Source organism: Leucoraja erinacea, chromosome 35 (genome assembly GCF_028641065.1).
Source record: "Leucoraja erinacea ecotype New England chromosome 35, Leri_hhj_1, whole genome shotgun sequence".
NCBI lineage: Eukaryota > Metazoa > Chordata > Chondrichthyes > Rajiformes > Rajidae > Leucoraja > Leucoraja erinaceus.
Window position 1 is genome coordinate 5,035,051 of NC_073411.1, and position 22,189 is coordinate 5,057,239.

Sequence of the window (22,189 nt, forward strand, 5' to 3'; positions counted from 1 at the left end):
TTTCACAAGTTATAGGAGCAGAATTAAGGGCCAGTCTCACTTGGGCGTCATTTACGTGGCATAATTTACGCGACAGGACGCGCCAGTATTTTGGGATTCACAAAATCTTCGCCCGCCACCTGCGTGACGCACAAATGGCGCCCAAGTGGGACGGGCCCTTCAACGTATTCAAGATTCAATTTAATTGGCACATGTACCAATAAAGGTACAGTGAAATTTGAGTTACCATACAGCCGTACTAAGCACAAAGCAAAAATACACACAGCACATAAAGATTAAAATCAACATCCACCACAGTGGAATCAACATTCCACACTGCGATGAAAGGTCATCTCGTCGGGATGATCGAAACTCCGGAGTCAGGACTGATGGAGCATGGAGTTCCTGAATCGGCCACTTCTTACCGGAGGCCAGGCCGCTGCTTCACGGTGTTAAAGTCCACGGGCCCCGCGGTCGGAGCTACAGCACTGGCGATCTTCGGCAAAAGATCCCAGGCGCCGCGATGGTGAGTCCGCTCCGCACCCGTGGCTTGAAGCTCCGGGCCTGTCTCCAGGTTGCTCCACTCCATGATGTCGGCCGCAAAGGGAGGAGCAGAGATGCAACATGGAGAAAAATCGCATCTCCGTCGAGGTAAGTGACTGAAAAAGGTTTTCCCCGATCCCCCCCCGGATCCTCCACATAAAACATACCAAGAGACATAAAAACAAACATTCAAGACATACTTAAAATAATAAAAACAGAGAAGGAACAAGACAGGCTGTTGGCGAGGTGGCCATTACATATCACATCTACTCCACCATTCAATCATGGCTGATCTATCTTTCCCTCTCAACCCCATTCCCCTGCCTTCTTCCCGTAACCCCCTGACACACATACAATCTCTGCCTTAAAAACATCAAACATCAAGTTGGCCTCCACAGCCTTCTCTGGCAATGAGTTCCACAGATTCACCACCCTCTGACTAAAGAAATTCCTCCCCATCTCTTTCCCACGCTGTGTCCCACCTGCCACTGCTTTGCCCATTCTCCCAACCTGTCCAAGTCCTTCTGCAGAGTCCCTGCTTTCTCTACACTACCAGCACCTCCTCCTATCTTTGTATCATTAAAGTCTGAAGTAAAGTATAAACAAGGAACTGGCCGTGCTGGTTTATACCACAGATAGACCACAAAATGCCGGAGTACCTCAGCATTTCAGGCAGTATCTCTGGAGAGAAGGAATGGGTGATGTTTCGGAATGAGAGTGAGGGATTCAACGTTTCTGACAAGCTCAAGCCTGAGCTGCAAGCCCTTATATTGAGTGGAAATATTCAAAGCTGATAAAAAATTATTTTCAACCTCTTGCCAAAGCTTGCTCGCAAAATATGGTTTACAATGTAACTTGAAGACGTGTGAAATGAAATGAAATTTAAATCATAAATGGGCAGATGTTGGAGATCAGGAATAACAACAGCAAGTGCTGGAAGCCAGACACATCAGTGGAAATACCAGAGACATCGGCACGGTGGCGCAGCGGTAGAGCTGCTGCCTCACAGCGCCAGAGATCCGGGTTCAATCCTGACCATGGGTTGCTTGTCTGTACGGAGTTTGTACGTTCTCCCCGTGACCTGCTTGGGTTTTCTCCGAGATATCGGTTTCCTCCCACACTCTAAAGATGCACAGGTCTGTAGGTTCATTGGCTTGGTGTGAATGTAAACTTGTTACTGGTGTGTGTAGGATAGGGTCAGTGTGTGGTGATCATGTTCATAGAAACACAGAAAATAGGTGCAGGAGTAGACTGTTCGGCCCTTGGTCGGTACAGACCAGGTGGGCCGAAGGGCCTGTTTCCATGCTGTATCTCTAAACTAAACATCACCTCACGTTCTCTCTCCACAGGTACTGCCTGACATGCTGAGTGTCTTGTTTAATTTAGTTTAGTTTAGACATAGAAATGGAAAGAGGCCATTTGGCCCACCAAGTACATGCTGACCAACAATCACCACATTCACTAGCACTATCCTACACACTAGGGATAATTTACAGAGCCACTTAACCTACAATCTTGTAAACCTTTGGGGTGTCGTCGGAAGCCGGAGCACCCAGAGGAAACCCACGCGGTCACAGAGAGAACGTACAAACTCCACACAGTCAGCAGTACCTGTGGTCAGGGTAGAACCTGGGACTCTGGTGCTGTGAGGCGGCAACTCTACTGCTGCACCACTGTGCGGCTAGGCCAAGTGTTTACTGCATTTTCTGCCATGGAATGGATTATATTGCGAGTCCGAATCTTACCTCATAATGCGCCACTCGCTGCGACTCGGAGATCAGCTGAGCGCTGCAGACCTTGCAGTAGGTGTCTGTGAACAAATCCTGATCCACAGAGCCCGCAGACTTCATCTGTTCAGGGAAAGAGACAAAGGAGATGAGGAGTTGGAAACTGGCAGATAGGCACAGAGTGGTGGAGTATCTCACTGGGTCAGGCAGCATCTCTGGAGAACATGGATAGGTGACGTTTCACAGAGTGCTGGAGTAACTCAGCGGGTCAGGCAGCATCTGTGGAGAACATGGATAGGTGACGTTTCACAGAGTGCTGGAGTAACTCAGTGGGTCAGGGAGCATCTGTGGAGAACATGGATAGGAGACGTTTCACAGAGTGCTGGAGTAACTCACTGGGTCAGGCAGCATCTCTGGAGAACATGGATAGGTTTGACTTTTCAGGTCGGGATCCTTCTTCAGACTGATTGTAGGGGAGGGAGGAACTGGAAGCAAGAAAGGACCAGGACAAATTAGGGCCGGCAACAGATGACCTCAGAGAGGGAGGTTCCCTGATAGGCCTATTGTTGGTTAGGGACAGTGTGATCACAAGAGGGATACAAAGCTGCAAACTGTGGAACTGTTAAATTACTTTTAGTGAGGTGGGTGGGGGAGGGGGGGGGGGGGGGGGGGGGGGAAGGGGGACTAAAGCAATGGGAGGTGGGGAGAGGAATGCTTGGTTAAGTCACCAATAATTAGAGAATTCAATGTTCATACCGCTGGGGTGTAAGCTACCCCAGCGAAGTATGAGGTGCTGTTCTTCCAGTTTGCGTATGGCCTCACCCTGGCAATGGAGGAGGCTCAGGACGGAGGGGTCAGTGTGGGAATGGGCAGGGGAGTTAAAATGGTTGGCAACAGGGAGGTCGAGTAGGCCTTGGAGGACCAGGCGTTCTCAGCAAAACATTCTCAGCGTGTTCAGCGAAACGGTTGCCGGGTCTACGCCTGGTCTCGCCGATGTACAGGAGACTGGAAACGGAGAAACATAGAAATAGTTGCAGGAGTAGGTCATTCGCCCCTTCAAGTGGGAAAGTGTTTCCTCAACTCAGTCCGAAATGGTCTACCCCTTATTCTTAACTAGCAGGTTGAACCACAGAGAGCTGCGATATTTGCATCCATGTTGCTTTTAATGCCTCGATTCATCAATAAAGGCTGTGTACATTGACTTCCTTTGTGTCCTATGTTGCAAAAATACACAATAGTATACAATCCTAATTGCCCTGAATTCTGCCACAATTGAGAACTCAAGTGTGTTATTGTCACATGTCCCAGATAGAACAATGGAATTCTTACTTGCAGCAGCACAACACAATATGTCAACTTAGTACATCGTGAAGAATATAATATATGCGAAAAAAAAGTTCAGCATATATATATATACAGTATACACACACATATACACACACACATATATATGCACACACACATACATAAATGCACACACTTATACACACACATATATATATGCACACACATACATAAATGCACACACCTATACACACACGCATATACACACACATATATATGCACACACATCCATAAACACACACACATATATATATATACATACACACATACACACATATATATATCTAGACACACATATATACACACACATACATACATATATATATACACACACACATATATATATATACACACACACACATACACACACACACATACATATATATATATATATATATATAGTAGAGCAGAATAAGGATAGAGTTGCTGCTTGAAACACTCAGCATGTAAGGCAGCATCTGTGGAGTGAGACACAGTTAAAGTTTCGGGTCTAGGACTCTTCATTGGAACTGGGAAGGGAGGGTGACGTTCGTCGAGGCAGGACACCCACCAGTCCATCGGGCTCCTCCTTCCCTTTTCGCCCTTGACCAAACCCATGACCTTACTCCAGCATTTTGTGTCTATCTTCGATGACAAACTGGAACCTTGATTCCGACAAAGCTACTGGATACAGAAAGCTTCCTCGCTGTGAAGAAAGCCTCTGACCGAGCACCCGATGCGCTTTGACCTTCACGACAACTGACTAGGAACAGGAGGAACACGACTCGCCCATTCCAGCCCATTGCGGAAATGACAAACGGCAGTTTCTGCTCCATCTATTTCAATTCCAATGATTGCTAAGCGGCAGAATGTCGTCTTCCAAGGCACACCATTTCCCAAGCAGCGCGATAATGGGAACACAATTCATCTTCCGTTGCTTGCAAAAGCACGGCAAATGGCAGAGTCTGCAGATTGCAAACGGCTTGTCACTCATCCAGACGTCTGCTGGAGGTTTGCTTTTTTTCCACTTGAAGGTGTCCCGCTCATCTCCTGTCCCGACCATCACCTCCCCAGAGCCCAACAGTGGACACAAGATCAGACATCGAGGAGATGGAGGCCAGAGACAGAGGTGGGGACAGATGTTGGTGGCATTTACACAGAGATCTACCTCTTTGCTGAACTACTACTAAGCTCTTTGACCCTCGGACTACCCTTGATCGGACTTTGCTGGCTTTACCTTGCACTAAACGATATCCCCTTATCTGGGGAAGGGTCTCGACCCAAAGCGTCACCTTGATCCTTCGCTCCATAGATGCTGCCTCACCCGCTGAGTTTCTCCAGGATTTTTGTCTACCTTATTCCCTTATCATGTATCTATACACTGTACATAGACATAAAATGCTGGAGTAACTCAGCGGGACAGGCAGCATCTCTGGAGAGAAGGAATGGGTGATGTGTTTAACAACAGATGCTGGAAAATCGAAGGTACACAAAAATGCTGGAGAAACTCAGCGGGTGCAGCAGCATCTATGGAGCGAAGGAGATCGGCAACTTTTTGGGCCGAAACCCTTCTTCAGACTGATGGTGATGTTTTGGGTTAAGACCCTTCTTCAGTCTGATGCTGCCTGTCCCGCTGAGCTACTCCAGCATTTTGTGTCTATCTTCGGTTTAAACCAACATCTGCAGTTCCTTCCTATACATCTATTCACTGTAAATGGATCGTTTGTAATCATGTGTTGTCTTTCTGCTGACTGGTTAGCAGGCAACAAAAAAGTTTTTCACTGTACCTCGGTACACGTGACAATAAACTAAACTAAATTAAAACAGTCGACTTTGCACTTGAGCCGTCTGCCAATGGCTTTGTGCAGGCAAGTGATATTGAGTGCAGACTCAAAAATAGAGCGTTTCATAATGCAGGGACCTGAAAAAAACCTAATGAGCTATGAGATCGACTAAAAAAAAATAGTCAGACTTGCCAAAAAACCATGGAGACATGAACCGATCGCAGAAAGAAAGAACTGCAGATGCTGGTGGACATAAAGTGTTGAAATAACTCAGTGGGCAATGCAGTGTCCCTGGAAAAAAAAAGATATGGGACGTTTCTAGTCTATCCGTGGCCCTTAGTGTCACCCATCCTTTTTCATCAGAGATGCTGCCTGACCTCCAGGGTTATTACACCATTTTGAGTCTATCTTTGAGACTTGAACTGAATTGGGGCAGGACAGGGGGGTGTAGTAGGGGCAGTACAGTGGCGTAGCAGTAAGGTTGCTGCCTAAAATGCCCCTGTCCCACTTAGGAAACCTGAACGGAAACCTCTGGAGACTTTGCGCCCCACCCAAGGTTTCCGTGCGGTTCCCGGAGGTTGCAGGTGGTTGCAGGTAGTGGAAGCAGGTAGGGAGACTGACAAAAACCTCCGGGAACCACACGGAAACCTTGGGTGGGGCACAAAGTCTCCAGTGGTTTCCGTTCAGGTTTCCTAAGTGGGACAGGGGTAGAGCACCAGACACCCAGGTCCGATCCTGACCACGAGTGCTGTTTCTACGGAGTTTGTGCGCTCTCCCCGTGACCGCGGGGGTTTTCCCCCGGGTGCTCCGGATTCCTCCCACACTCCAAAGACGTGCAGGTTTGTAGTTCAATTGGCTGTGGTAAAATTGTAATTTGTCTCTCGTGTGTGTAGGATAGTGTTAGCGTGCGGAGATCGCTGGCCGCTGATCTGCGCTGTATCTAAACAAAGCTCTAGGAGAGGGAAGTGGTGCTAGATGAAAACTGAGAAGACCAGTAACTACATCCTGACAGACCACAATTGCTTTTGTGGTTTTGGGCCACAGCCTAACCCCATCTTCTCATGGGTTATAAGGATATCCTGCAGTGAGTCACAAACCCAAATGCCAAACACAAATTGAACGACCAGTTCCTCATATTTCGCTTGGGCAGCTTACAGCCAAGCGGTATGAATATTGATTTCTCCAACGTCAAGTAACACTTGCATCCCTTCTCTCTCCATCCCGCCCCACACCCTAGTACTTGTACTAGTTCAGTGTAGTCCTGGTACTAGTTTCATTGTCTGTAACCCGTTTTCACCTAGCCCACAGCTAACAATGGCCTGTTTCCTTTATCATCATTACTTTTTTGCATATCTTTCATTCATTTGTTCTATACCTCTCTACATCACCGTCTATATCTCTCCTTTCCCTTTCCCCTGACTGTCTGAAGAAGGGTCATCTATTCTTTTTCACCAAAGACGCTGAGTTGCTCCAGCTTTTTATGTCTATCGTTGGTTCAAACCAGCATTTGCAGTTCCTTCCTAAACATCATCAAAGACTTGTCAAACTTTGATCAGTGCTTCTTCTCCCCACTCAAATCTGGCAGAAGATCCAGAAACTCGAAACCACCAGGCTCAGGAACAGCTACTTCCCCTCTGTTATCAGGCTTCTGAACAGTCTTTCCAAAAGCTACGGTACTGCCCGATTCACCTCTATTCCATTGCACATGTAGGATTTTGTCTCTGGAACTTGCACTAGAATGCTGAGAACTATATTCTGCCCTCTTTATCTACCCCGTTGCTCTATGTATTGAGCTTGGCTTGATTGTATTTATACATAGTGTTATCTAATCTGATTAGAAGATTGTATCTTGGTACACGTGACAATGAACCAAAACAAGCTTAGAAAGATGAGGGGGAGGTCATTGAAACGCATCAAATAGTGAAAGGCCTGGATGGATAGAGGGGATGTGGAGAGGATCTATCCACTAGTGGGAGAAGTCTAGGACCAGAGGGCACAGCCTCAGAACTAAAGGGCCTGTCCCACTGTACGAGGTAATTCAAGAGTTCTCCCGAGTTTTCCCGATTCGAACTCGGAGAAAGTCCGTAGCGGCTCGTACGACTTTCGAGGTCGTGGATGTCTCGTAGCGGCTCGTACGAGTAAAAAGTAACAATTTTTTTCAACATGAGTATTTTTTTTACGAGTCACGAGTTTAACGGATTTCCCGAGTACCTACCGTTACACGTACGAGCCGCTACGAGACATCCACGAGCCCCTACGGCCCCGCTACGGACATTCTCCGAGTTTGAATCAGGGGAAAACTCGGGAGAACTCTGAATTACCTCATACAGTGGGACAGGCCCTTTAAGGATATACCTTCAGAAAGGAGATGAGGAAGAATTACTTTAGTCAGAGGTTGGTGAATCCGTGGATGGCTGTGGAGGCCAAGTCAATGGGTAAAACGGGAGATAGGTAGGTTCTTCATTCGTAAGGGTGTCAGGGGTTATGGGGATAAGGCAGAAGAATGGGGTTGAGAGGGAAAGATAGATCAGCCATGAATGAATGGCGAAGTAGACTCACGGAGTTATAGAGTCTACTTGTGATGTGAAAACAAAATGTGAAAACAGGGACTTGCCCACACCGGCCAACATGTCCCAGCTACACTAGTCCCACCTGCCCACGTTTGGTTCATATCCCTCCAAACCTGTCCGATCCATGTACCTATCTAACTGCTTCTTAAATTTTGGGATAGTCTCAACTGCCTCAACTACCTCCTCTGGCAGCTTGTTCCATACACCCAGCACTGTTTGTGTGGAAAAATAACCCCTCAGATTCCTATCAAATCTTTTCCCCTTCTCCTTAAACCTATGTCCTGTGGTCCTCGATTCACTTGTTTGATGGGCCAAATGGCTTAATCCTGCTCCTATAACCGAAGAACTTTTCAAGTTAAACCTGAGAGTTGGGGTGACAGATCAGGAGCTCCCTGTACTCTGCCCAGGGCAAGGATATATATATATACACAGTGATAGACCTCCACGCCCCCTTAATGCACCAAGTTAGACCTCTCTGTGAGCTTCAGTGTCTCTGGTCGACACTGTGGGATTAATAAGTAATGCTCATTATCTTTGGAAGAGGACAGAGGAGGGAACAGGATGAGAAGAGATGGGATTGTCACTTGTGCTTAAGGTTCTGTCGTTAAAATGTTCACAGGAGACCAGTTGAACTGGAATTTCCATGATGCCAATTTATTTACGTTTAACGACTTCGCTGGGTTTGGTCATCTCAGGGCCCCAGTGCTGAAACATGCTTCAGTTTTCGAGAACATCTCATTTATATTGAAGGTAGACACAGAATGCTGGAGCAACTCAGCGGGACAGGCAGCATCTCTGGAGAGAAGTCTCTGGTCGAGACCCTTCTTCAGACATGACTCCAGCTTTTTGTGTCTACCTTCGACTTAAACCGGCATCTGCAGTTCCTTCCTACACATCAGGTGCAGAGACGTGTACAGGCACAAGGTGGCCAACTGTGACTCCACTGCAGACACAATTAGTGAGCTGTCAATCAATCGCAAGTCATTCCGGAGATGGGACAATGTGTGGGTTGTAGGTCGGGAGGTTTAGAAGCACGAGGGGGGGGGGGGGGGGACCTCGTTGAAACTTGCTGAATAGTGAAAGGCCTGGATAGAGTGGATGTGGAGAGGATGTTTCCACTAGTGGGAGAGTCTAACACGAGAGGTCATTTGCCGGCAATGGGCCTGTATTAACCCAGTGAGTAGCACGTGAAAGCGGGATAGCATAAAACTAGTTTGAACGGGTGATCAATGGTCAGAATGGACTCTGTGGGCTGAAGGGCCTCTTTCCACTCCATACCTCTAGGCTCTACATGCTAAATGGTGCCCGGCACATCCTGGTTTTTAATGTTACACAGAAATAATAACAATATTTTCAGTGACCCAGATGAAGTGAAAAGGGAAAAGAGGAAATGGGGAGTTTGAAAGGGAAGGGGGGGGATGCAGGACACTGGTGAACTTAGAAACAAAGACCTGCAAAAGAACACAGAGTGCTGGAGTAACTCAGTGAATCAGGCAGCATCGCTGGATAACATGGACAGGTGACGGTTGGGTTTGAGAAAGCTCACTTATCCATGTTCATTGTATCACTGAAGAAGTGTCTCGACCCGAAACATCACCTATCTATGTTCTCCAGGGATGCTGCCTGACCCGCTGAGCTACTCCAGCACTTTCATATGGAGCATTGGAATGGGCCCTGGTTTAGTTACAGCAGTGTTAGGAGGGTAACCAACTGCCCTGTATTAGCCGGGACATCCCGTATATTGGGCTAAATGGGTTTGACCCGTACGGGACCGCCCTTGTCCCGTATTTGACCGCTACTACTCGGGTCGAGGGGACTGTCGGGTCGGGTCGCCGCGTCCGGTCCCGCCTCACCCGTCCCGACGTAGTGCAGCCCGTGGAGTGCAGCAGCAGCGCCTCGCCCGTGGCCCCATTGGTCGACGGCCCGGCCAGCTGTCCGACCTTCGGACCTTCGCTTACCGCCGACACCACCACACCTCCGTCTCACGGCCGATCATCAGTTCACGAGTTGGACGTCACGCCCGAGCCAAAACTCCTCAGCTGGCCCGCCGGCTGGACTTTGTGTACAGTCCAGCACCCGGGACAACTAATCACTCACCCAGCCACAGCCGAGTCGGTCAACGAAATGCCGTTGGGAATTTGTCCCGTATTTTGACCTTTTGTCCCTTATGTGAGAAATCTGACGACCCTAAGTGTGGAGCTTTAATGAGTTTGTGTGGGAAGGAACTGCAGATGCTGGTTTAAATCAAAGATGCAAGTACCCTTTGGACTATCAAAATGGCAACAAAATGGAATAACTGAGTGGGTCAGACAGCATCTCTGGAGAAAAGGAATAGATGACGTTTCAGTGCAAGACCCTTCTGCAGAAGTAGGCCTGAAGAAGGGTCTCGACCCGAAACATCACCTATACCTGTTCTCCAGAGATGCTTTCTGACCCGCTGAGTTACTCCAGCTTTTTGCGTCGAGTTCTGGTGAGTTTAACAGGAGCATAGGGAACAGAATCCCATGAAGTTTATAAGGAACTTAGCAACAGACCCTGATGAGCTTATGAGGAGTACTGGGCCCTGGTAAGCTTGAAGTAAGTGAGAGGAACATCGAACGTTAAACAATGGGGATTTGCTAGCAATTAGAGGTGAAGGGGAAAAGACTTAATAGGAATCTGAGGGGGTAACTTTTTCACACAAATGGCTGTGGGTGTATGGAAGGAGCTTCCAGAGGAGGTAGTGGAGGCTGGCACTATCCCAACGTTTAAGAAACAGTTAGTCAGGTACATGGATAGGACAAGTTTGGAGTGATATGGACCAAGTGCAGGCAGGTGGGACTAGTGTAGCAGGGAGATGTTGGCCGGTGTGAGCAAGTTGGGCCGAAGGGCCTGTTTCCACACTATATCACTCTATGACTCTAGACAGCGGACTATCATAGATTAATGCATCCAGCTAGTCCCAACTCATTTACATCTTTCTCCTTGCTGGTGAACATTGTGATTACATAAAAGTAATTTACAAGGCAAGTACGGTTTTTAATTCGAAGTTGGTCTCTCTAACACCAAAGTGCCTGTTCAACACTAATTAACCTGCAAACGCTTCACGCAAGTGTGTGGGGGTGACATGCAGAATAGCAGCTATTTAGGATTGGCAGTGTTGTGGGGCAGAGCCATCTACAAATCACATTTATCTTTCTTTGAACACCGAGGGTCATCAGAAGCAGCCGACCTTCGGAGTGAATCCATTCTGATGTCCTGCACATTTAAATTAGTTTAGTTTAGAGATACAGCATGAAAACAGGCCGTTCGGCCCATCATGTCCACGCCGACCAACATGTCCCGGCTACACTAGTCCCACCTGCCTGCGCTTGAATGAATGAACGAATAGGGTCCAGCAGGGGGTTTGTGATATTTTTCAGATTGGCCAGCTCAAGTCTCTTCATGACTACAGAGGTCAGTGCGACAGGCCTGTAGTCACTAAGACCAGTAATCCTTGCCTTTTTAGGTACAGGGACAATGGTCGAGACTTTGAAGCAGGCAGGGACTGCATGTTTGCAGGGACTGGTTAAAAATGTCTGTGTAGACCGGTGCTAGCTGTTTGGCACAGAGCTTGAGAGTAAAGGGAGAAACATCGTCTGGTCCTGGAGATTTCCGGCTTTTCTGTCTTCTGAACAGCCTCTCCACCTTCTCTATTTTTATTGTTGATGATGGAGAAGTGATGTTGTGCAGCATGAAGGGGATGGGTAATTGGGTGTGAAGTGGTGATTGGAGAGGGGCGGGTGACATCCTTCCACCATGTCCGCACTGACTAGCAATCCCCACACACTAACACTACCCTACACTCACACGCACACACATGGGACAATTTTACATTTCTACCATGCCAATTACACTACTAACCTGTTCGTTTTTGGAGTGTGGGAGAAAACCAAAGATCTCGGAGAAACCCCATGCAGGTCACGGGGAGAAGGCACAATCTCTGGACCGACAAGCGCCCGTAGTCAAGATCGAACCTGGATCTCTGGCGCTGTTGGGCCATAGCTCACCTGCCACGTCACCGTGTTGGCACATGTTTAAAAAATACTGCTGGAGGCACCAGGGTAAATCCTTGCTGTGATTCGCATTTTGCAGCAATGATATAAGTTAATCAAATGCTGAATGAAACTATTCCATGTTTAGTTTAGTTTAGAGACACAGCATGGAAACTGGCTCTTCGGCCTGTTACAACCAGGAACACACTCTAGAAAGGGGTCAAGGAAAGAGCATTCACATCAAGGCCCTGGTTTCCACCACCACACACAAGAAGTGACAAGACAGGCACCATCGTATGCCGATGCCGAGAAGTATGTCCAGCTCTGGCTGAGCAACTTCTAATCTTGTGCATGTGGGCTCGATAAGAAGAAGAAGATGACACAAAGTGCTGGAGTAACTCAGTGGGTCAGGCAGCACCTGTGGAGAACATGGAGAGGTGACGTTTCACAGAGTGCTGGAGTAACTCAGTGGGTCAGGCAGCACCTGTGGAGAACATGGATAGGTGACGTTTCGGGTCTGAAGAAGAGCCCAGATCAGAAATGTCATTCATCCGTGTTTTGCAGAGATGCTGCCTGACCTGCTGAGTTACTCCAGCACTTTGTGTCTTTTTTCATGTAAACTGCGATACGATAGAAGTGTATTTATCCCAGGAGGGACATTGGTTGCAAACAGTCATAAAACACAAGATACATGAAACATGAAAGTGACGAGTGGGAAGTCCGGGATTGGGGATGTGCAAAGATTGGGGAGGGGAGGGGGAAGGGGGGGGGGGGGGGGGGGGGGGGGGGGGGGGGGGGGGGGGAAAGAGGGGAATCAGTCTACCCCATGACAGAAGGGGGAGGAGGAGTTGTACAGTTTGATAGCCACAGGGAAGAAGGATCTCCTGTGGCGTTCTGTGCTGCATCTTAGTGGAACCAGTCTGTGGCTGAAGGTGCTCCTCAGGTTGACCAGTGTGCCATGGAGGGGGTGAGCTGTATTGTCCAAGATCCTTTGGCAAAGGGTCTCAGACCTGAAACAATAACTGATTCCCTCTCCACAGATGCTGCCTGACCTGCTGAGTGTTTCCTGCCCTCACTGTTTTAATATCACATTTCCAGAATCTAGTCTTGGATTTAATTTAAAAAAAAACCCTGTCTGCTCTTCTACCCTTGTTCTCTGCTGCCTGGAGACAAGTTTCTCTCTTCATCTCTTCTGTTTACTTCTGACCTACTTTGGAATGTCCCCATCAATTTATTAGCATGTCCGTGTTCATTTTAAGATGCTCATTAATATTGGGAAGACCTACCTGTTCCCGTTTTTCTTGGTGTAATAATTCGATGATGCAGCCTAGATTTAAGGCAACATATCTGTACACTGCGGACGGCCTGAGTGTCATCGTTTACAGTTTACAGGTTTATAGGTTTCCTTTATTGTCATTCAGACCGAAGTCTGAACGAAATTTCGTGCCTGCAGTCATACTTGTATTGTATTGTTGTATTGTATTCAAATTTATTGTCATTGCCTCAATTTGAGACAAAGAAATGAATTTCCCTTACAGGCAGTATCATAAAAAAAAAAAAATCACAAAAAAAAAATAATAATAATAAATAAATAAAATAAATAAATAAATAAATAAATAGAAATAAATAAATAATAAAACATACATACATACAATAAAAAAATCCCAACAATAAACACATATTAACATCCATCACAGTCAGTCCACCAAGCACCTCCTCACTGTGATGGAGGCAAAAGTCTTAGGTCTGCAGTCTCTTCCCTCCTCTTCTCCCTCTGCGGTGAGGCGATCGAGGTTGCCAGCTCCGCGCAGACGGAGGCTGAGAAGGGGAATACGACAAAAAAGTCGCATTCCCCCCGCAGGGAGAGACAGCAAGCCCCGTTTCAACCCCCCCCCCCCCCACCCCCCCCCCCCCCCCCACAAACCCAAAAACTAACAAAAACCAAAAACTAGACTAACCAAAACATAAAAAACAACACAAAAAAGCAAAAACAAACAGACTACAGGTGAGCCGCTGCTGCCAGGGCAGCGCCGCCACTTCCGGGAATCGTGCATTGTCTTTCCAGTGACTGGATCGCACGCAACAAAAGCTTTTCACTATACCTTGGTACACGTGACAACAAACTAAACTGAACACTCTGGTAAGCATTTGCCATACACCGGGCCTGATATTTTACACATTTGTGTAGGTCCCAGCACTGAGGGACTGATGTACATTGGGTTGCCAACTGTCCCGTATTAGCCGGGACATCCCGTATATTGGGCTAAATTGGTTTGTCCCATACGGGACCACCCTTGTCCCATATTTGACTGCTACTACTCGTGTCAAGAGGACTGTCGCTGCGTCCGGCCCCGCCTCACCCGTCCCGACGTAGTGCAGCCCATGGAGTGCAGCAGCAGCACCTTGCCTGTGGCCCCGTCGGTCGGTCGGCAGCCCGGCCAGCTGTCCGGCCTTCGGACCTTCGCTTACCGCCGACACCACCACCACCCCTCCTACTCATGGCCGATCATCGGAGCACGAGTTGGATGGGGCGCGCGGCCCGGACCAAATCTCCTCAGCTGGCCCGCCGGCTGGGCTTTGTGTGCAGTCCAGCACCCGGGGCCAACTCACCATTCACCCAGCCTCGGCCGAGTCGGTCAACGAATTGCTTTTGGGAATTTGTCCCGTATTTGGACCTTTTGTCCCTTATTAGGGAGTGAGAAAGATGGCAACCCGAGATGCATTGGAATCAGGGATGCCCAGGAAATCAGGACAGGGATTCTGATAGTTACTTGCTCTTCTCCATGTCAAATGGAGGTAAGCTCCAGACCCTGCCCGCATCCACGACCTTGCAGTGTCACAGCTTCTCCCTCCCTGACAAAGGTTTACTGCCTCTTCAGAACAGCCATCCCACAGAGAGAAAGCCCAGATTCCCCCATAGATCTCTGCAGGCAGCCGACCATCAGGGACTTGAAGGGCAGGTAGAGCCTCTCTCCTTGAGCCTCGTACAGAGAATGAAGAGAAATCCAGGTCCTTGAATGTGATTGCCTGCACACACAAGTTTCCCCCAGGGCGGCAATGGTGGCACAGCGGTAGAGTTGCTGCCACACAGCGCCAGAGACCCGGGTTCGATCCAGACCACGGGTGCTGCTTGTGCGGAGTTTGTACGTTCCCCCCATGACTTGCGTGGGCTTTCTCCGGGTGCTCCAGTTTCCCCCCACACTGCAGAGACGTGCAGGTTTGTTGGCTTGGTATGAGTGTATGTTGTCTTTTTTTTTTATTTTTTAATATTTTATTTTATTAGAAGTAAGCACAGTCATATGGCACCAAAGTGCCTAATATATATTTTTATAATACATTTTATGTTCAACTTCTTTTTTTTTTTTTGTTACATTGTAAAAAGATGAGAATAAGAAAAAGAAGTTAGATAGTAAAGGATAGAAAGATGTGAAATATATAGTATGTGAAGAAAGAAAACGAGTAAATGAAGAAAGTTGAGAGAGAAAATAGTGAAAAGAAAAGGAGATCATTATTTATAATCTTGACCAACCCTCGTCCAGTCCTGAACCCATCAGTCATTTTTACAATTGTGTTGCACCATATGGCAACAAAAAAATCATCCACGAATGGAGACCAACTCGTTATGAATTGGTCTGATTTATCCATTAGGAGGAATCGCATTTCCTCAAGATGAGCGGTGTCCAACATACTTGCAATCCACATTTTAAGCGTTGGTATTGATGTACCCTTCCAAAATTTAAGTATTAATTTTTTTGCTATTATTAAACCATAGTTAAGGAATAGATTTTGAGATGTGTTCAATTTATTCCCATCTTCCATTACACCAAATATAATCATTGAGTGTATGTTGTCTCTAGTGTGTGTGTGTGTGTGTGTGTGTTGGTGTTAGTGTGCGGGGTATCACTGGTCGGCACGAACTCGTTGGGCCGAAGGGCCTGTTTACTCGCTGCATCTCAAAATGAAACTCAACAAATCTCTGCCTTCCTCTGCCGAAGCGATTCCCGATATCCTCATACAGTTCCATTCTCACTGATGTTCATACCTAATATTTTAAGGCCAGGTACTGTTTGATCTTGTGCCAAGTGCTGTGTACCTATCAGTCATTGCAGCTCACAACTTGGCAACGACTTTATCATCCACATATTGCTACAATGCATTCCTTGCCTTTATTGCCACAGGCTTTTTCTTTCTTCACCTCTAACCCTGTGGGGAGAACTGCCGAGCTCTAATGTACTAAAAGCTCTGCGGCTTTTGTGTTGCTTTCAGTACCTGCTCAATATTCCCTCGCCTCTCCTTCACCACCGACTCCCATCCCAACCCGGGAATTTCACCACCTTGATTTCTCACTGTGGTGGCGGGTAGTGCTGCTGCCTCACAGCGCCCGAGACCTGGGTTCGATCCTGAGCTGACTGTGCGGAGTTTGCACGTTCTCCCTGTGACCACGTGGGTTTATTCCGGGTGCTCCGGTTTCATCCCACATCCCAAAGATGTACGGAGTTGCAGTTAATTGGCCTGTATACAATGGCCCTCGTGTGTAGGGAGTGGATGAGCAAGTAGGAAGACATGGAACTAGTGTGATCAGGTGATCGATTGTCGATTCAGTGGACCAAAGAGCCTGTTTCCATGTTGTATCTCTGACTGACTCAACAATAAAAATGCTGGAGATACTCATACAGATGCAGGTAGAAGAGAGAAGCTGGAGCAATGTTTCAGGTTGAAGATGCTTTATCTGATAAAGAATCCCTGACTTGAAACTGCTTCTCTTTCCGCAGATGCTGCCTGACTTATTCCGCTTTTCCAGTGCTTTGTGGTTTTATCTCGGGGTTCCACCGTCTGCAGTTTTTTAGTTTCTTCTTTCCTGCCGTTGGGGTGGGGGGGGCACAGTGGTGCAGCAGTAGAGTTGCTGCCTCACAGCTCCAGAGACCAGAGTTTGATCCTGACCTCAGCCTGCTGTCTGTGTGGAGTTTGCACGTTCTCACTGTGACCATGTGGGTTTCCTCCGGGTGCTCCGGTTTCCTTCCACACTCCAAAGACGTGCGGGCTTGCAGGTTAATTGACTTTGGTAAAAATTGAAAATTGTCCCTAGTGTATAGATAGTGCTCGTGCACTGGGTGAGGGCTGGTCGGCGTGGACTCAGTGGACTGAAGGGCCTGTTTCCACGCTGTATCTCTAAAATCTAAAGACCTGCAATTCTTCTCTACGTTGTTGCCACCTTCGAAGTACATTCCCCCCGACGACAGTACAGCGGTCAAATTGTCCACACCACCCCCCAGGGTATCATAGCACAAATAATTCCCCCTGGGAAGTCAGCTGGGGAATGAGGAACACCAAACGCTGGCACCAGAATTTGACAACGCCTGAGCTGATCATTCAGGAGGACACGTTTGAATCCCACCCATAACAAGGATCTAGCAGAGAGGGTTTAATCGTCATGTGTTTGCAACAACTGCACAATTAAATTCATGCTTACAACTGCAGTAAACACAATACACAGTGATATAACAAACAAAAGTCCAATAAATTAATAACCACAATATTAGCCCAAATTCCTTTGTTCAACCAGAAAGAGCCACGTGTACTGGATGTAAGAGAGTGTGTGTGTGAGAGAGGGAGAAAGGTGAGAGAGGGAGAGAGAGGAGATAGAGAGAGAGAGAGGGGAGTGTCAGTTGCCTGATCGTAACCAGAAACTATCCCTGAATCTGGAGGTGTGTGTTTTCACACTTCTGTATCTTTTGCCTGATGGGAGAGGGGAGAAGAGGGAGTGGCCAAGGTGCCTTGATTATGCTGCTGGCCTTGTCGTGGTTAGTTTTGGAGTCAATGGAAGGGAGGCTGGTTTAGTGTGCTGGGCTGGGCTGCATCCACAATTCTCTGCAACTTCCCAGACCATGCTGTGATCCATCCCCATAATAAACCTAAACTAAACTGAAAGATGAACCAATTGCAGCAGAAGTCTCGCTGGTGACTTGCTGGATCTTTGCTGCCTCAGGTGGTCCCTCCACGGACTCACTGGCCAAGGGACAAATGGCCCACACGGACGACCAGCGATCCCCGTACATGGACACTTTCCTACACCCATTAGGGACAATATTTTTTTAACATTTACACCAAGCCAATTTACCAACAAACCTGTACGTCTTTGGAGTGGAAACGGAAGATCGCGGAGAAAAAAACCCACGGGGAGAAGGTACAAACTCCATACAGACAGCACCCGTAGTCGGGATCGAACCCGGGACCCCGGCGCTGCAAGGCAGCCACTCTGCCGCTGCGCCACCGTGCCGCACAAGTGCGATAATGAAACGAGAGAACGAGCTCCAGAACAGGTTAATGTTTCCCTGAAAATTGGGAAGGAAAGTAACGTGCTCCTATGCGACCAACACTTGGCCTCATTTCAAGGACCATGGAAAGTATGTGCTAAATATAGTAATTTAATGCAATATCGACTTACCAAAGAGAGTTGAACACAGCACTGGGTCTTACCTGTACATCAGGTAATTACATGAATCATGCTTGCTTTAAAATTCCCCCTCCTGAACTTGATGAGGCCATTTTAATTGAAAATCCTTCCATCTTCCCATTCAATTACATTACCTAATATATTCTCGCACTTTCCAGCCTGTGTACAGTGTAAGACCCAATGCCTTGGTCCATATGATACCATAGATCAGGACCTACCCCTGATTTCAGCGGTCACATACCAGCCAGAGAACATAAAGTCATAAGGTCATAAGCGATAGGTGCAGAATTAGACCATTCAGCCCATCAAGTCCACTCCGCCATTCAATCATGGCTGATCTATCTCTCCCTCCAAACCCCATTCTCCTGCCTTCTCCCCACAACCCCTGATCCTCTAATCAAGAATCTATCAATCTCTGATTTAAAAAATATCCACTGACTTGGCCTCCACAACCTTCTGTGGCAATGAATTCCACAGATTCACCACCCCCTGACTAAAGAAATCCCTCCTCATCTCATTCCCAATGGAACGCCCTTTAAATATGAAGCTATGCAAGACCTTTAGTCCATGTTGTTCCCACTAGTGGAAACATCCTCTCCACGTCCACTGCAAGAATTTCATTGTCCTATCTGGGACACATGACAATAAACTCTCTTGACTTGACTCTATCCAAACCTTTCACTAGTCGGCATATTTTAATTAGGTCCCCCCTCATTCTTCTAAACGCCAGCGAGTAGAGGCCCAGTGCCGGCAAATGCTCATCGTATGTTAACCCACTCATTACTGGGATCATTCTTGTAAGCCTCCTTTGGACCCTCTCCAGGGCCAGCGCACCTTCTGCAGATATGGTGCCCTAAATTGCTCACGATACTCCAAATCCATCCTGACCAGCGCCTTATAGATCCTCAGCATCATCAATTTAAAATGTGATGAGACAACACATGGGAGTATGGACAACTTCAGTTTGCAGGTTAGTTCATTGCCACGTGTACTGGGGTTCAGTGAAAAGTGTTTGATACATGCTATCCAGTCAGCGGAAAGACAAGACATGATTACAATCGAGCCATTTAGAAACATAGAAATTAGGTGCAGGATTAGGCCATTCAGCCCTTCGAGCCTGCACCGCCATTCAATATGATCATGGCTGATCATCCAACTCAGTATCCCGTACCTGCCTTCTCTCCATACCCTCTGATCCCCTTAGCCACAAGGGCCACATCTAACTCCCTCTTAAATATAGCCAATGAACTGGCCTCGACTACCCTCTGCGGCAGAGAGTTCCAGAGATTCACCACTCTGAGTGAAAAAAGTTCTTCTCATCTCGGTTTTAAAGGATTTTCCCCTTATCCTTAAGCTGTGACCCCTTGTCCTGGACTTCCCCAACATCGGGAGCAATCTTCCTGCATCTAGCCTGTCCAACCCCTTAAGAATTTTGTATGTTTCTATAAGATCCCCTCTCAATCTCCTAAATTCTAGAGAGTACAAACCAAGTCTATCCAGTCTTTGTTCATAAGACAGTCCTGACATCCCAGGAATCAGTCTGGTGAACCTTCTCTGCACTCCCTCTAAGGCAATAATGTTCTTCCTCAGATTTGGAGACCAAAACTGTACGCAATACTCCAGGTGTGGTCTCACCAAGACCCTGTACAACAGCAGTAGAACCTCCCTGCTCCTATACACTATTTACAGTGTACTAGATACATGTGACAATAAAGTATCATAGAATCATTGTGGCATCTTTGGGGTCACACTTTGAATAAAGGGGAGGCCATTTAAGACTGAGGTGAGAAAAAACCGTTTTCACCCAGAGAGTTGTGAATTGTATGGAATTCCCTGCCACAGAGGTCGGTGGAGGCCAAATCACTGGATGGATTTGAGAGAGAGTTAGATAGAGCTCCAGCGGCTAGTAGAATCAAGGGATATGGGGAGAAGGCAGGCACGGGTTATTGATTGGGGATTATCAGCCATGATCACAATGAATGGCGGTGCTGGCTCGAAGAGCCGAATGGCCTCCTCCTACACCTATTTTCTATGTTTCTTTGTTTCTATGCCATAGTTTAGCTGGCATAATTACTTCCCTTCTGCTTCCCTTCAACACGTATTCCGAAATTTTCGCCACCTCCAACGGGATCCCACCACTAGCCACATTTTCCCATCTCCACCCCTTTCCGCCTTCCACAGAGACTGTTCCCTCCGCAACTCCCTGCTCAACTCATCCCTTCGAACCCAAACCACCCCATCCCCAGGTACTTTCCCTTGCAACCGCAGAAGATGCAACACCTGTCCCTATACCTCCTCCCCCGACTCTGTCCAGGGACCCCGACAGTCCTTTCAGGTTTGGCAGAGGTTCACTTGCACCTCCTCCAACCTCATCTGCTGTATCCGTTGTTCAAGATGTGGACTCTTATACATGGGCGAGACCAAACGCAGATTGGGCGATCACTTTGCAGGACACCTTCACTCAGCCCGCCTGAACCAACCTGATCTCCAGGTTGCTAAACACTTTAATTCTCCTTCCCATTCCTACACAGGCCTTTCTGTCCTAGGTCTCCTCGATTGTCAGAGTGAGGCTAAACGCAAATTGGAGGAGTAGCATCTCATATTTCGCTTGGGTAGCTTACAGCCCAGTGGTACGAATATTGATTTCTCTAGCTTCAGGTTCCTGGGAGTCAACATCTCCGATGACCTCTCTTGGACCCACAATACCTCTACTCTGATCAAGAAGGCTCATCAGCGTCTCTTCTTCCTGAGGAGACTGAAGAAGGTCCATCCGTCTCCTCAGATCCTGGTGAACTTCTACCGCTGCACCATCGAGAGCATCCTTACCAACTGCATCACAGTATGGTATGGCAACTGCTCCGTCTCCGACCGGAAGGCATTGCAGAGGGTGGTGAAAATTGCCCAACGCATCACCGGTTCCTCGCTGCCCTCCATTGAGTCTGTCCAAAGCAAGCGTTGTCTGCGGAGGGCGCTCAGCATCGCCAAGGACTGCTCTCACCCCAACCATGGACTGTTTACCCTCCTACCATCCGGGAGGCGCTACAGGTCTCTCCATTGCCGAACCAGCAGGTCCAGGAACAGCTTCTTCCCGGCGGCTGTCACTCTACTTAACAACGTACCTCGGTGACTGCCAATCACCACCCCCCCCCCGGACACTTATTATTATTTATTCAAATCATGTGCTATGTCGCTCTTCCAGGGAGATGCTAAATGCATTTTGTTGTCTCTGTACTGTACACTGACAATGACAATTAAAATTGAATCTGAATCTGAATCTGAATGTGAATCTGAACTTCAGGTAACCCGGCATTCCCTCTCTCTCTATCCCTCCCGCACCCAAGTCACACCAGCTTCTCGTTTTCACCCAACTAACAGCAAACAATGGCCTGGTTCCTTTATCATTGTTACATTTTTGCGTATCTTTCATTCATTGTTCTTTATCTCTCCACATCATCGTCTATATCTCTCGTTTCTCTTATCACTAACCAGTCTGAAGAAGGGTCTCGACCCGAAACGTCACCCATTCCTTCTCTCCAGAGATGCTGCCTGTCCCGCTCAGTTACTCCAGCTTTTTGTGTCTATCTTCGGTTTAAACCAGCATCTGCAGTTCCTTCCTTCACACAACTTCCCTTCTACCTCTCTACCACTCTAAGATACTCTGCATTGACTAGTCTTTGATCAAGTCTCAATAACACTTACATGGCTTGCCGAGGTTTGTTTGATAATGTCCTTCTGAATTACTATGGGATGATTTGCTCGTTTATATAAGATCATCTGGTTCTCGTGCATTTGCTGT

General features: G+C 47.5%; 1 protein-coding gene across 1 annotated transcript in view; it reads right to left on the reverse strand.

Moving 5' to 3' along the window:
- LOC129713217 (zinc finger matrin-type protein 4-like) overlaps nt 1-22,189 on the reverse strand; it is a 141,218-nt gene that overhangs the window by 113,452 nt on the left and 5,577 nt on the right. Inside the window, exon 2 of the mRNA XM_055662141.1 lies at nt 2,268-2,372. Within this exon, the coding sequence (XP_055518116.1) occupies nt 2,268-2,372 (105 nt within the window). The remainder of the gene's footprint in view (nt 1-2,267; nt 2,373-22,189) is intronic.